This window comes from Entelurus aequoreus, linkage group LG11 (assembly GCF_033978785.1).
Source record: "Entelurus aequoreus isolate RoL-2023_Sb linkage group LG11, RoL_Eaeq_v1.1, whole genome shotgun sequence".
In the NCBI taxonomy this organism is placed as follows: Eukaryota; Metazoa; Chordata; class Actinopteri; order Syngnathiformes; family Syngnathidae; genus Entelurus; species Entelurus aequoreus.
Genome location: NC_084741.1, coordinates 38,119,683 through 38,132,155, shown reverse-complemented (window position 1 = coordinate 38,132,155; position 12,473 = coordinate 38,119,683). Strand labels below are relative to the sequence as shown.

Here is a 12,473-nt window from a genome sequence, read left to right as displayed (position 1 = left end):
GTACCAAGTCAAAACATTCTTTTGTTATTAGCACAAAGTCTCCTTAATTATTATAGCTTAGAATAGGTTCATGGTGAGTAGATGTACATACGAGAAGAAAGTTTTGGACCAGTGATTGGTGTCACATAACAGGTGGGATAGACAAAGGGTTGTATTAAAATATTATGACGGGGTTTGGTTTGATAACACGTTATGGTAATTGTTAAGTGCTAGTGGTTTTACATATCAATCTGTATTGCAGTTACACATACAAATGTTTATCCCTTTACTCCAATGTATAATGTATATTTAGTGATTGAGTTCCTGAGCGAATCTATTTTTACATCTTATACAATTATCTTTACATATTTATATTACAACTGTCAAAAATAAGCTAACGTGTGAATAATCACAAAAAAATACCACATTAATCATGTATATACAAAGATGAATGACAATTTATTTTGTTTGCACGTTTTTTAACAGTAGATGTTGTAAGGTCAGTGATCAGGTCAATCCATACATCAGTACAAAAATGATTATAGGGAGACTGACTAGTATGCTCACTGGCAAATGGTACTCAAATACATCCTGACTAAACTAGATACAACAGTTATCAATTTTTGAACAAATACATGTAGTGATAATAATAATAATGTATTAGAATTATATAGCGCTTTTCTATCAACTAGATACTTAACACGCTCACATTCACATTTTGGTGGTGGTAAGCTACATTTGTAGCCACAGCTGCCCTGGGGTAGACTGACGGAAGCGTGCAAGTAAAATATTTCAAAAATGTTCCTGGATGACAATCTCACAATAAAATTGTATTTGTGTCCAAATATTGGGGTCTTTTTAAAAATTATTTAATTAATGCAAGCACAGTCTACCAAGTCAAATTCCTTGTGTGTTAAACATACTTGGCCAACAAATCTGATTCTGATTGAAACAATTCATCATTTGTCATTATTAACCGTGTCCACTCTACAGCCATTGCACTGGTCACCCAGGGAGGGTTGGGGGTGTCCCCTCCAAGGTTTCTCGTTACGCCCATTGGGTTGAGGTTTTTCTTGCCCTGATGTGGGATTTGAGCCGAGGATGTCATTGTGGCTTGTGCAGCCCTTTGAGACACTTGTGATTAAGGGCTACACATATATATGTATGTATGTGTTTGTATGTATATATATATGTGTGTAAATACCAGGGGTCACCAACCTTTTTGAAACCAAGGGCTACTTCTTGGGTACTGATTAATGCGAAGGGCTACCAGTTAGATACACACTTAAATAAATTGCCAGAAGTAGCCAATTTGCTCAATTTACCTTTAACTCTGTTATTATTAATAATTAATTATATTTATCTTTGTGGAAACACTGATCATCTTAATGATGTCTCACAATAAATATATATAGAAACAGATAAATATCAATATGCAACACTTTATTTTTATATTTTCTCTAAGTGCACATTTTTCAAATTGAACATTTTCAAATGATCACTTCTAAGACAGTCTTGTGAAATCACAATATCCCATTTTAACTAGCTAGCCACTAACATTTTTTAACAAATAATGAATTACTTTGCACCATGTTTGTACAAATAATAACTCATGTAAAATACAAAAGTAAACTCTCAAATTTTTAAATCATGTCACACTTTGAACTGGACACCAAATCTGTTATCTGTTTCTTTGTCAGTTAGTGGGAAGCCTGGCATTGCATGCTGTTAACTACTGTGTTGTGCTCTGGTGTGTAACTTGACACTGCAACTCTGAGTGAGTCTTGCAGATGTGCATCAGTGAGGCGTGTTCTGTGTTTGTTCTTGGTGAAGTTCATGTCAGAAAAGGCTGATTCACAAAGATAAGATTTTTCCTCATTGTTTGCGGAACCTTCTTAATCTTTTGGACATATTTTCACAGCAATCTGGCCTTAAGCTTAATTATGATAAATGTAAAATGTTAAGGATCGGAAATCTAAAGGGAACGTCCTTTCGAATGGAATGCAAAGTGCCCTGTTTTGTGGACAGATGGACCAGTTAACATACTTGGTGTTGTTGTCCCAGAAAATCTGGAAGATCTAGGCTCAGTAAATTATGATAATCGACTAAGAAAGCTGGACAAAATTATGCAATTATGGAAAGGGAAATCCCTAACCTTGTATGGTAAAATGTCTATTGCCAACTCGTTAATTATTCCTCAATTTATTTATTTGTTTTTGTCATTACCAGCTCCATCACAAAACTTTTTTAAGATTTATGAGCGGAGGGTCTTCGATTTTGTCTGGAACGGCAAACCAGAAAAGATTAAAAGAAAGGTTTTGTACAAAGAGTATGAATATGGGGGCCTGAAACTTCTCAACCTTGAAGCTATGTGTCTGTCTTTAAAAGCATCAATTGTTCCAAAGATGTATTTAAACATTGAGTGGTACACAAATGTCCTGTTGGACAAAAAACATGTACTGTATCAAAAGAAATGGTATCCTTTTTTACAAGTGATCCCCTCCCAGAGAGTCTGCTGGGAAACATGGCGGGGTTCATAAAGGAAACAATCCACTCATAGTGGTGTTTTCAATTTTATGTGCCAGAAAAAAGAGACGATATTTTGCAGCAGTTAATATGGATGAACTCTAATATTGTAATAGATGGAAAGCCTTTCTTTTGGAAAAATATGTTTGAAAGAGGAATCATTTTTGTCAATGATATTATCAATGAGAATGGTAAAATTATGAAGTATGATGAATTTAGAGCTATGTATGGTGATGCTTGCTCAACCTTTTCATTTTATCAACTAACTGGAGTAATTGGGAAAAGATGGAAACAAATAATTAATTATGGAACTACTAAATTATTAGTTTGTAAACCTCTAATAAGAAATTCTAGTTGGCAAAAAGGAACTAAAATACATAGAAAAATATATAATTTTTATTTAATAAAGAAATCTTTGAAGGCTGCCTCATACAACACAAATGGAAAATGGGAGGACTTTTTTGACTGCCCGTTGCCATGGGATGCCATATTCAAACTAATCTATAAAACCACTATCGATGTGCAAAATCGTTATTTTCAAATTAAAATTATTTATAACTTCTTACCCACAGGGAAAATGTTAAAATTATGGAATATGACAGAGTCAGATGATTGCCGATTTTGTTGTCAGGAGCCTGAATCCACCCTGCATTTGTTTTGGTATTGTCATATTGTGTCTTTGTTTTGGGTGGAAGTTGAAAAAATGTGTTTAAGGATTGGTGTGTTTATGAAGCTTAATGTGGTTTCTGTTATTTTAGGAGAGTTCATTGACAATCACGATTTAGTCAATTTAATTATAGTACTCTGTAAAATGTTTATTTTTAAGGCCAAAAACAGATATTCACTTAGTATTACTTTCTTTAAAACATTTATTCAGTATTTTCTAATTTTAGAAAGTTACATGGTTGAAAACGATAATGATGCCAAAAAACATTAAAAAAAAGATGAGAAGTCCTCAAAGGCTTATTTTGAAAGTATAATTATGTTTATAGATTATATGATATCTGTTGTTGTGTTCCCTAATTTGAGTGACCTGGACATAATCTGGACTGTACATAAATGCTTATTTTGAAAATTTATTTTGTTTATAAATTATATGCAATCTGTTGTGTTCCCTAATTTTTTTCTGTGTACATGAATGAAGGTGTGTGTTGCTGAGTCCGGCTTGGACATTACCTGGACTGGGCCTGGTTTAAAAAACCCTTTAAACAAATCTAATTTCATTGACAACCTGGTCTGTTGAAGATAAGGCCCTTTTTTTAAAAATAAAATAAAATAAGATAAATAAATAAAAAACATTTTCTTGGAGAAAAAAAAGAAAGTAAAACAATATAAAAATAATTACATAAAAAATAGTAATTAATGAAAATGTTAGTGGACCAGCAGCCTATACAATCATGTGTGCTTCAGGGACTGTGTCCCTTGCAGATGTGTTGTCTATGTTGTGGGCACCAGAATATTGGTAGCAGAAAGAAATAACCCCTTTTGTGTGAGTGGGTGTGGATGAGTGTGCATGGGGGAGGTTGTTTGGGTTGATGCACTGATTGAAAGTGTATCTTGTGTTTTTCTATGCAGATGTAATTTTTTTTTTTTTTTTTTTAGAACAGGCCCGCGGGCGACTCATCTGGTTCTTACGGGCGACCTGGTGCCCGCGGGCACCGCGTTGGTGACCCCTGGTATATACATATGTGTATATATACATATATATGTGTGTGTGTGTATATAAAAATGTGTATATATATACAGTATACATATATGTATGTGTGTATATATGTATATACATATATGTGTGTATATATATATGTATATACATGTGTGTGTATATATATACATATATGTATATACATATGTGTGTATATATATGTATATACATGTGTGTGTGTATATATATATATATATATACATATATGTGTATACATATGTGTGTATACATATATATATGTATGTGTACACACACATGTATATGTGTATATGTACGCACATATATATGTATATATATACACACACATATATATGTGTATATGTACACACATATATATATATGTATATATATACACAAATATATATATGTGTGTATATATATATGTGTGTGTGTGTATATATATACACATGAATGTGTATATATATATGTGTGTATATATATACATGTATACTGTATGTGTGTATATATATATATATATATATATACATACATACTGTATGTGTGTATATATATATATATACACACATATATGTACTATATATATATATATACACACACATATACAGTATACTGTATGTATACATATATATACACACACCTGTACAGGTGTGTGTATATACAAACCCTTACAAAAAAAGGTGAGATACGTATCTCACCTTTTTTTGTAAGGGTCGCCGGAAGTTGTCAGACCCGTCAGGGATCCTGTTCCATCTCCGTGTAATGTTTGTCTGATCTTGAATGGGATTGTGCTGAAAATTTTAATTTCCCCTTGAGGATTAATAAAGTATTTCTGATTCTGATATATATATATGTGTGTGTGTGTATTTGTATATATATATGTGTGTATATGTATATATATATATATATATATATATGTATATATATTAGGGCTGTGAATCTTTGGGTGTCCCACGATTCGATTCAGTATCGATTCTTGGGGTTACGATTCGATTCAAAATCGATTTTTTTTTTCCAATTCAACACGATTCTCGATTCAAAAACGATTTTATCCCGATTCAAAACAATTCTCTATTCATTCAATACATAGGATTTCAGCAGGATCTACCCCAGTCTGTTGACATGCAAGCAGAGTAGTAGATTTTTGTAAAAAGCTTTTATAATTGTAAAGTACAATGTTTTATCAACTGATTGGAATAATGTAAATTTGTTTTAACTATTAAATGAACCAAAAATATGACTTATTTTGCCTTTGTGAAAATATTGGACACAGTGTGTTGTCAAGTTTTTGAGATGCGATGCAAGTGTAAGTCACTGTGACACTATTCTATTCTAGACCAGGGGGTCCCCAAACTTTTTGACTCGGGGGCCGCATCGGGTTAAAAAATTAACCATCCATACACACACACACACACACACACGCACACACACACATATATACATACATACATATATATATTCCTTGCACACTAATTGACTGAAAGAGTGCGCACTTGATGTCACGTTATCTATGGAAAAATGCATTTTTAGACAATATGATTTGCCTGAGCGGCTAGGAGACACTGAGAGTAACAAGCGGTACAAAATGGATTAGAAAGCACAGATAAAATAACAAAAAAACAAAATTATAATTTAACTTGACTTCCCGCAGGCTGGATTTTGGACGCCGGCGGGCCGGATCTGGTCCTTAATGAGGCCAGTCATGGCATGTGTGGCAACTTCTTTAGCATAGGCTACATAGGCTTTCAAAACACTGTCATTGTGATGCTGGCCATTCACGTGGCTGGTTGTTTGATGTGTTGAAGCATGATTTTTATTCTTTCCTGGCGTAATGTTTGCCTAACATTTAGTGAAATTACCATGCAAAATGTCTTCTGAAACAATGAAGAACTCCCAAATGATCATTGCCATTTTTGTTTACAAAGAGCTCAGGGTAAGTTTACGACATGAGTTGAAGAAAAAGAGCACTAGATTTGCTCACCTTAACCCACCTACCACCATGTCCTCATTAGAGCATGTTTTTGGATGACATCCAGGCTTTTCTTTTCTTATATGTATATTACTGACTTTGTACTTAAAATATATCAAAATGGCCCCCGCTTCTTTAGATTTTTCAGTGTGGAAAAAGTTTTGCACACGCCTGATTCAAGCTGTATTCATAGACCATACAGACCGAGCTACAAATGCACATAACATCCCAATGTACTTATATAACATTTTGGTGAACTATGTCCATGATTAGAAAACTTCATCTAGGAACTGTCCTCTGTTTTTAATGAAGAATACGTCCTTCTTTCTGAATCTTTCTGTGCACAATGGTGTGAAGTCAGCGGTCACATGTGCGGCAGACACATGCTCCCCTTTTAAGTAATGTGGAAGCTGTCACCTAAGCTTTGACTGGACCGACTAAATTTGGCACTGATTATGTTATGACTCATACAGGATAATAGGACAGTGGGGTTTGAGGGGGCATATGAAGGGGAGAAGGGGATTAAGGTATTGGGTTTCACAACAGGCGCCAGTAATTCCCCAGACTTGAGGGGACCACTGCTGCACTGCAGAATATGTGCATGTCCATATCATAAATCACTGTTGAGCCATGAAAAGATAATGACGGAGTACTCAAACAACAAAATACTGCTGCAGAACATGTTGACATATATGTCATTGTTTTAATTTGGGGTGGGGAAAAAAAACACATTGGAATTTGAAATAAAAGTGTTTTAACAGTCATCCATAACAAAAGGTAGAACCAGACTACTTTCAAACATGAACCTAAATACACTTTTGCCAAAAGTTAAGATATCTTGCGTGAACAATTGGTCTTGAACAAACTAAATCATGTAACTTTAACCAACTAATTTTTTACACATACACCCAGTAGGAATTATTGAACACACTATTCATCTTAAGGAGAAAAATAAGTATTATAGTCAAATAAAGGGGCTCAAGGAATGCCCAGTGGAATATTAAAGGAGATGTAATCCCCCATTTCGCCCCACTCGGCTCTGTAATGCTGGTAAATAGTGATCCAAGTGGTGAGTACTGCCACCCACAACAGCAATCCCACTGCAGAGCGTTTCACATCTACATGGAAAGCAAACAAAATAGTTACATATATTTTTAGTTACATATATAATAGTTACACGCACACACACATATATATTTAAATATACAATAATTACACACACACGCACATATATACACATATATATATATATATATATATATGAGTTTGTTCATACATTACAAACTAAAATGGTGAACTCACAAGACATGTTTCATATTATAATTTTGGCTTGATGGTTTTCCACTACATAAGAGACAACAAATGTGCAGAACAGCAACCACGCAACAGTTACAATGTAACACATTCATCTACACCAGTGGTCACCAACCTTTTGGAGCCCGAGATACCTGATAGCGGAAATGGACCATGACATAATCTACCACCCGTCATGATATTTTTAGATACTCTTTTTAATTTGATAGAAAGGCTTAAAAAAGAGACACATTTAAAGACAAAAATGTGTGTTATTATTAGTATCAATATTGTATCATTATGCCTTTTTCTTCCATTTTTTCAAATTTTCCTGGAGTTTTTTCTGTTTAATTTTATTTCTACACGAGCCAAAAAACACGTCACCGGCACAAAAAAAGCCTTTACGCCACACTTTGCACACCCCTCTGTGAGCAATATTTAACTTGTCAGCTTCCCATTGCGAAAAATTATGGTAATCGAAGGAAAAGGAGTTATTGCAGCTGGAATTACTTAATACGATATTACAGTCAGTTTTAACAATCCGCATCACTGTCAGCTCAAGGATTTGTTCGAACTGGCGCTATGCACATCGCGCAACAAGTGTGCATGACAAACAGGTGTAGCATACGGTGGTGCAGAAGTCAAATATTAAAGTTGCGAAATCGAACAAAATGTGTACCCAAAGAGCATAGACGTGTTTATTCAAAAAACAAAATGCATGCCTGTTTGCAGATCTGTTGGTCACTCTCCAAGGAGCAAGGCATTGATGCAATTATGAATCTATTTTTCCCAATATTTTTGGGATCTATCAGTAAAATCTCAAAGATTGATTGGTGGATTGCAAACTACAGGTTGGTGACCTCTGAACTACACTGTTATTAGTTACATTGAGGTTGAATTTATTGTTTGTACCGTTACTAAGTTAGTATTAGTTACTGCACTCACATGTTTTTATCTGGAGCTGTTCGGTGTAGACTGGCTTAAAAAAAGCTTCTTTGAAAAACCAAACCACGTTGACCAGCCACAGGAATGGCAGCAAGACAAATCCACCTGCGAGAAAAAAATAATTTAACACAATTTACTGAACAGTACCCCGCACCAGCAAATAACAAATATATTCAGTAAAATTAAGTTTAAATAGCTAAAGCGTTAAACATATATATAGACTTAAGGAAAAAGTGGTGTGGACGTTACTGCCTAATTGCTTTCAGTTTCCACACATTATTGTTTAACATCATGTATTTCGTTCTTATATCTATTATTTGTGTGTGTCTTTGCTCTTACCTAAGTAATACTTTCTGCACAGGTTAAGTTTCTCCTCGTTTGGAAGTCTCTCCAGGTTCATTGTGAATATGTGGGATGTTCTGTGACAGACAGGAACAATCTCAACATACAAGGTAACCTGACAAACTGATGTGAGAATATAACGACATTAACACTAAATGACGAAAGTATTATTGCTTTGCAAAACAATCTTCGTTCGCTAGCGTAGCCTCCGACTACTTCGAGCACAACCTAATCAAATACTGGCATATCTCTGGCATTTCAAGGCGATGCTACTCTACGGTTTGCTTATTTATGATATTGTAATATAGATAATGTATAATTTACCGGTTATTTATAACAAGAACTGGAAAACGTTGTTTGGAAAATAAATGGCAACAAACCAGTTCCTTTACTTCCTACTTCTCCCGTCTTTGTGTGTGACTTCTTTGCATCCTTGGTTAGGCGTGTACCGACTAAACCCGCATATCGCCATCTAGTGTTTGGGAGTATGACAGAAAGCGTCATGGCTGTCAGTCGTCACACGTTTCCTAGGACAGTACAGCGACTCACAAATGCTGCATAAATATACAAATGAAATTTACATTTTTTTCAGTTTTTATTTACAATGAGTTAATAAATTAATTATGTGTTCGTGTTACATTGTTCAACAGTCACCACTTGATTTTTTTTTTTTTTTCAATTTTATAAACCTTTATTAATAATATGCAATATTTACATACAATCAAGAAATAATAACAATCGAAACAAGTACACAAATAGTACAAAAAAACAGTACAAAACAGCGCCAGGCGGTTGTAAACTCAATAAAGTAACTAGAATAGAATGCAAAATATATATGTAACAAAATGTAAAGCCATAGTCTCACACAAGTTCCGTAAATAATCCAAATTTGGAACAGAGCATCATAGTTTTCACAGCTTTTTGGTTGTTAGAGGTAGAGAGTGTTTTAAAGTAGAGTTCTAATTCTTTTTTAAAGGCACAAAAAACAGGTCGGGTATTGAGAAACTTACATTTATGAATATACAATTTAGCCAATAGTATAATAAGGTTGCAAAGATAAAATTCCCTTTAAAAAATGTTTTCCATCCGCCCGCTTGTCCCTTTCGGGGTCGAAGGGGTGCTGGAGCCTATCCCAGCTGCATTCGGGCGGAAGGCGGGGAACACCCTGGACAAGTCTCCACCTCAACGCAGGGCCAACACAGATGGACAGACAAAAAAATTTTTTTCATACAGTGTAAATCCAAATAGCACATCTTTAAAACAAAGTACAAATTTGTCATGAATGTTGTCCAGGATGAAACGACAGATGCCCTGCCGTAGTGATCGAGTGCTTTCACAAGTCCAAAACAGGTGGTAAACAGTCTCTGGATGCATGTTACATAAGGTGCAGGTTTTGATTGATTGATTGAAACTTTTATTAGTAGATTGCACAGTACAGTACATATTCCGTACAATTGACCACTAAATGGTAACACCCGAATAAGTTTTTCAACTTGTTTAAGTTAGGGTCCACGTTCATCAATTCATGGTACAAATACAGGACTGGCTCAGAAAATTAGAATATTGTGATAAAGTTCTTTATTTTCTGTAATGCAATTAAAAAAACAAAAATGTCATACATTCTGGATTCATTACACATCAACTGAAATATTGCAAGCCTTTTATTATTTTAATATTGCTGATTATGGCATGCAGCTTAAGAAAACTCAAAAATCGTATCTCAAAAAATTATAATATTTCCTCAGACCAAGTAAAAAAAAAGATTTATAACAGCAAAACAAAATCAAACATTTGAAAATGTCAATTAATGCACTCAGTACTTGGTTGGGAATCCTTTTGCACGGATTACTGCATCAATGCGGCGTGGCATGCATGGAGGCAATCAGCCTGTGGCATTGCTGAGGTGTTATGGATGTTCAGGATGCTTCAATATCGGCCTTTAGCTAATTTGCATTATTGGGTCTGGTGCGTTTCAGCTTCTTCTTCACAATACCCCACAAATTCTCTATGGGGTTCAGGTCAGGGGAGTTGGCAGGCCAATCGAGGACAGTAATGCCATGGTCAGTTTGTTGCTATCAGCATATTTCAGTCATCAACAATTGTATCATCTGAGAAATGGACATTGTAACTGTGTAGGTCTCATTTCGTAGGATATGTATAGCGAGCGGTGAACATAAAGAGCTCAGAAAGCATGATTATTTACAATCCGGGGAGGTGGGATGTGGTGTTGGTGGGGGGCGGGGGGTTAGGCTAGAGTTGGAGGTAACATCAATGTCCATTAGGGGTGTGGGAAAAAATCGATTCGAATTCGAATCGCGATTCTGACGTTGTGCGATTCAGAATCGATTCTCATTTTTTTTAAATCGATTTTATTCTTATTTTTTTAAATTATTTTTTGTGTTATTTTTTTTATTTTTTTTAATTAATCAATCCAACAAAACAATACACAGCAATACCATAACAATGCAATCCAATTCCAAAACCAAACCCGACCCAGCAACACTCAGAACTGCAATAAACCGAGCAATTGAGAGGAGACACAAACACGACACAGAACAATCCAAAAGTAGTGAAACAAAAATGAATATTATCAACAACATTATCAATATTAGTTACAATTTCAACATTGCAGTGATTAAAAATCCCTCATTGACATTATCATTAGACATTTATTTAAAAAAAAAAAAAAAAAGAACAATAGTGTCACAGTGGCTTACACTTGCATCGCATCTCATAAGCTTGACAACACACTGTGTCCAATATTTTCACAAAGATAAAATAAGTCATATAATAAAAATACAATAAAAATATTTCATATTTAATTTAATAGTTAAAACCAATTTACATTATTGCAATCAGTTGATAAAACATTGTCCTTTACAATTATAAAAGCTTTTTACAAAAATCTACTACTCTGCTTGCATGTCAGCAGACTGGGGTAGATCCTGCTGAAATCCTATGTATTAAATGAATAGAGAATCCTTTTGAATCGGGAAAAAATCATTTTGGAATCGAGAATCGTGTTGAATTGAAAAAAAAATCAATTTTGAATCGAATCGTGGGACACCCAAAGATTTACAGCCCTAATGTCCATCTTGTATTTATAAAAATGGGACCCATTACCTCCCTGCTTGGCACTCAGCATCAAGGGTTGGAATTGGGGGTTAAATCACAAAAAATTATTCCTGGGCACGGCCACCTTCTGCTGCTCACTGCTCCCCTCATCTCCCAGGGGGTGAGCAAGGGATTGATTGATTGATTGATTGATTGATTGATTGATTGATTGATTGATTGATTGATTGATTGATTGAAACTTTTATTAGTAGATTGCACAGTGAAGTACATATTCCGTACAATTGACCACTAACTGGTAACACCCGAATAAGTTTTTCAACTTGTTTAAGTCGGGGTCCACTTAAATTGATTCATGATACAGATATATACTATCAAATATATACTAACATCATAATACAGTCATCACACAAGATAATCATCAGAGTATACATATTGAATTATTTACATTATTTACATTATTTACATTATTTACAATCCGGGGTGTGGGATATGGAGGGGGGGTTAGGTTTGGTTGGTATCAACACTTCTGTCATCAACAATCAGCATCAACAATTGCATCATCAGAGAAATGGACATTGAAACAGTGTAGGTCTGACTAGGTAGGATATGTACAGCAAGTAGTGGACATAGAGAGAGAGAGAGATCAGAAAGCATAAGAAAAAGTATCTACATTTGATTATTTAC

The 12,473-nt window shown here is 34.7% G+C and overlaps 1 protein-coding gene across 2 annotated transcripts; it reads right to left on the bottom strand.

Annotated features, from left to right (window-relative positions):
- Positions 1–6,810: 6,810 nt before the first annotated feature.
- On the bottom strand, positions 6,811–9,209 carry psenen (presenilin enhancer, gamma-secretase subunit). 2 transcript variants are annotated; one of them, XM_062064228.1, is made up of 4 exons: positions 9,095–9,209; positions 8,712–8,791; positions 8,373–8,477; positions 6,811–7,252 (listed from the first exon to the last, which is right to left on the bottom strand). In XM_062064228.1, exons 2-4 carry the CDS (start codon positions 8,770–8,772, stop codon positions 7,113–7,115), a joined length of 306 nt encoding a protein of 101 aa, XP_061920212.1. In that variant the 5' UTR covers positions 8,773–8,791; positions 9,095–9,209; the 3' UTR covers positions 6,811–7,112. The 2 variants fall into 2 exon arrangements, with proteins under 2 accessions (XP_061920212.1, XP_061920211.1); XM_062064227.1 differs by having other exon boundaries at positions 9,039–9,185.
- Positions 9,210–12,473: the final 3,264 nt, after the last annotated feature.

Excerpts from the sequence above, each read along its gene's own strand:
- psenen (XM_062064228.1), bottom strand. The coding sequence starts at position 8,772 with ATGAACCTGGAGAGACTTCCAAACGAGGAGAAACTTAACCTGTGCAGA. Across the intron at positions 8,478-8,711 it reads GTGCAGAAAGTATTACTTAG|GTGGATTTGTCTTGCTGCCA; the intron begins GTAAGAGCAAAG and ends TTTTTCTCGCAG. Across the intron at positions 7,253-8,372 it reads ACAGCTCCAGATAAAAACAT|ATGTGAAACGCTCTGCAGTG; the intron begins GTGAGTGCAGTA and ends CTTTCCATGTAG.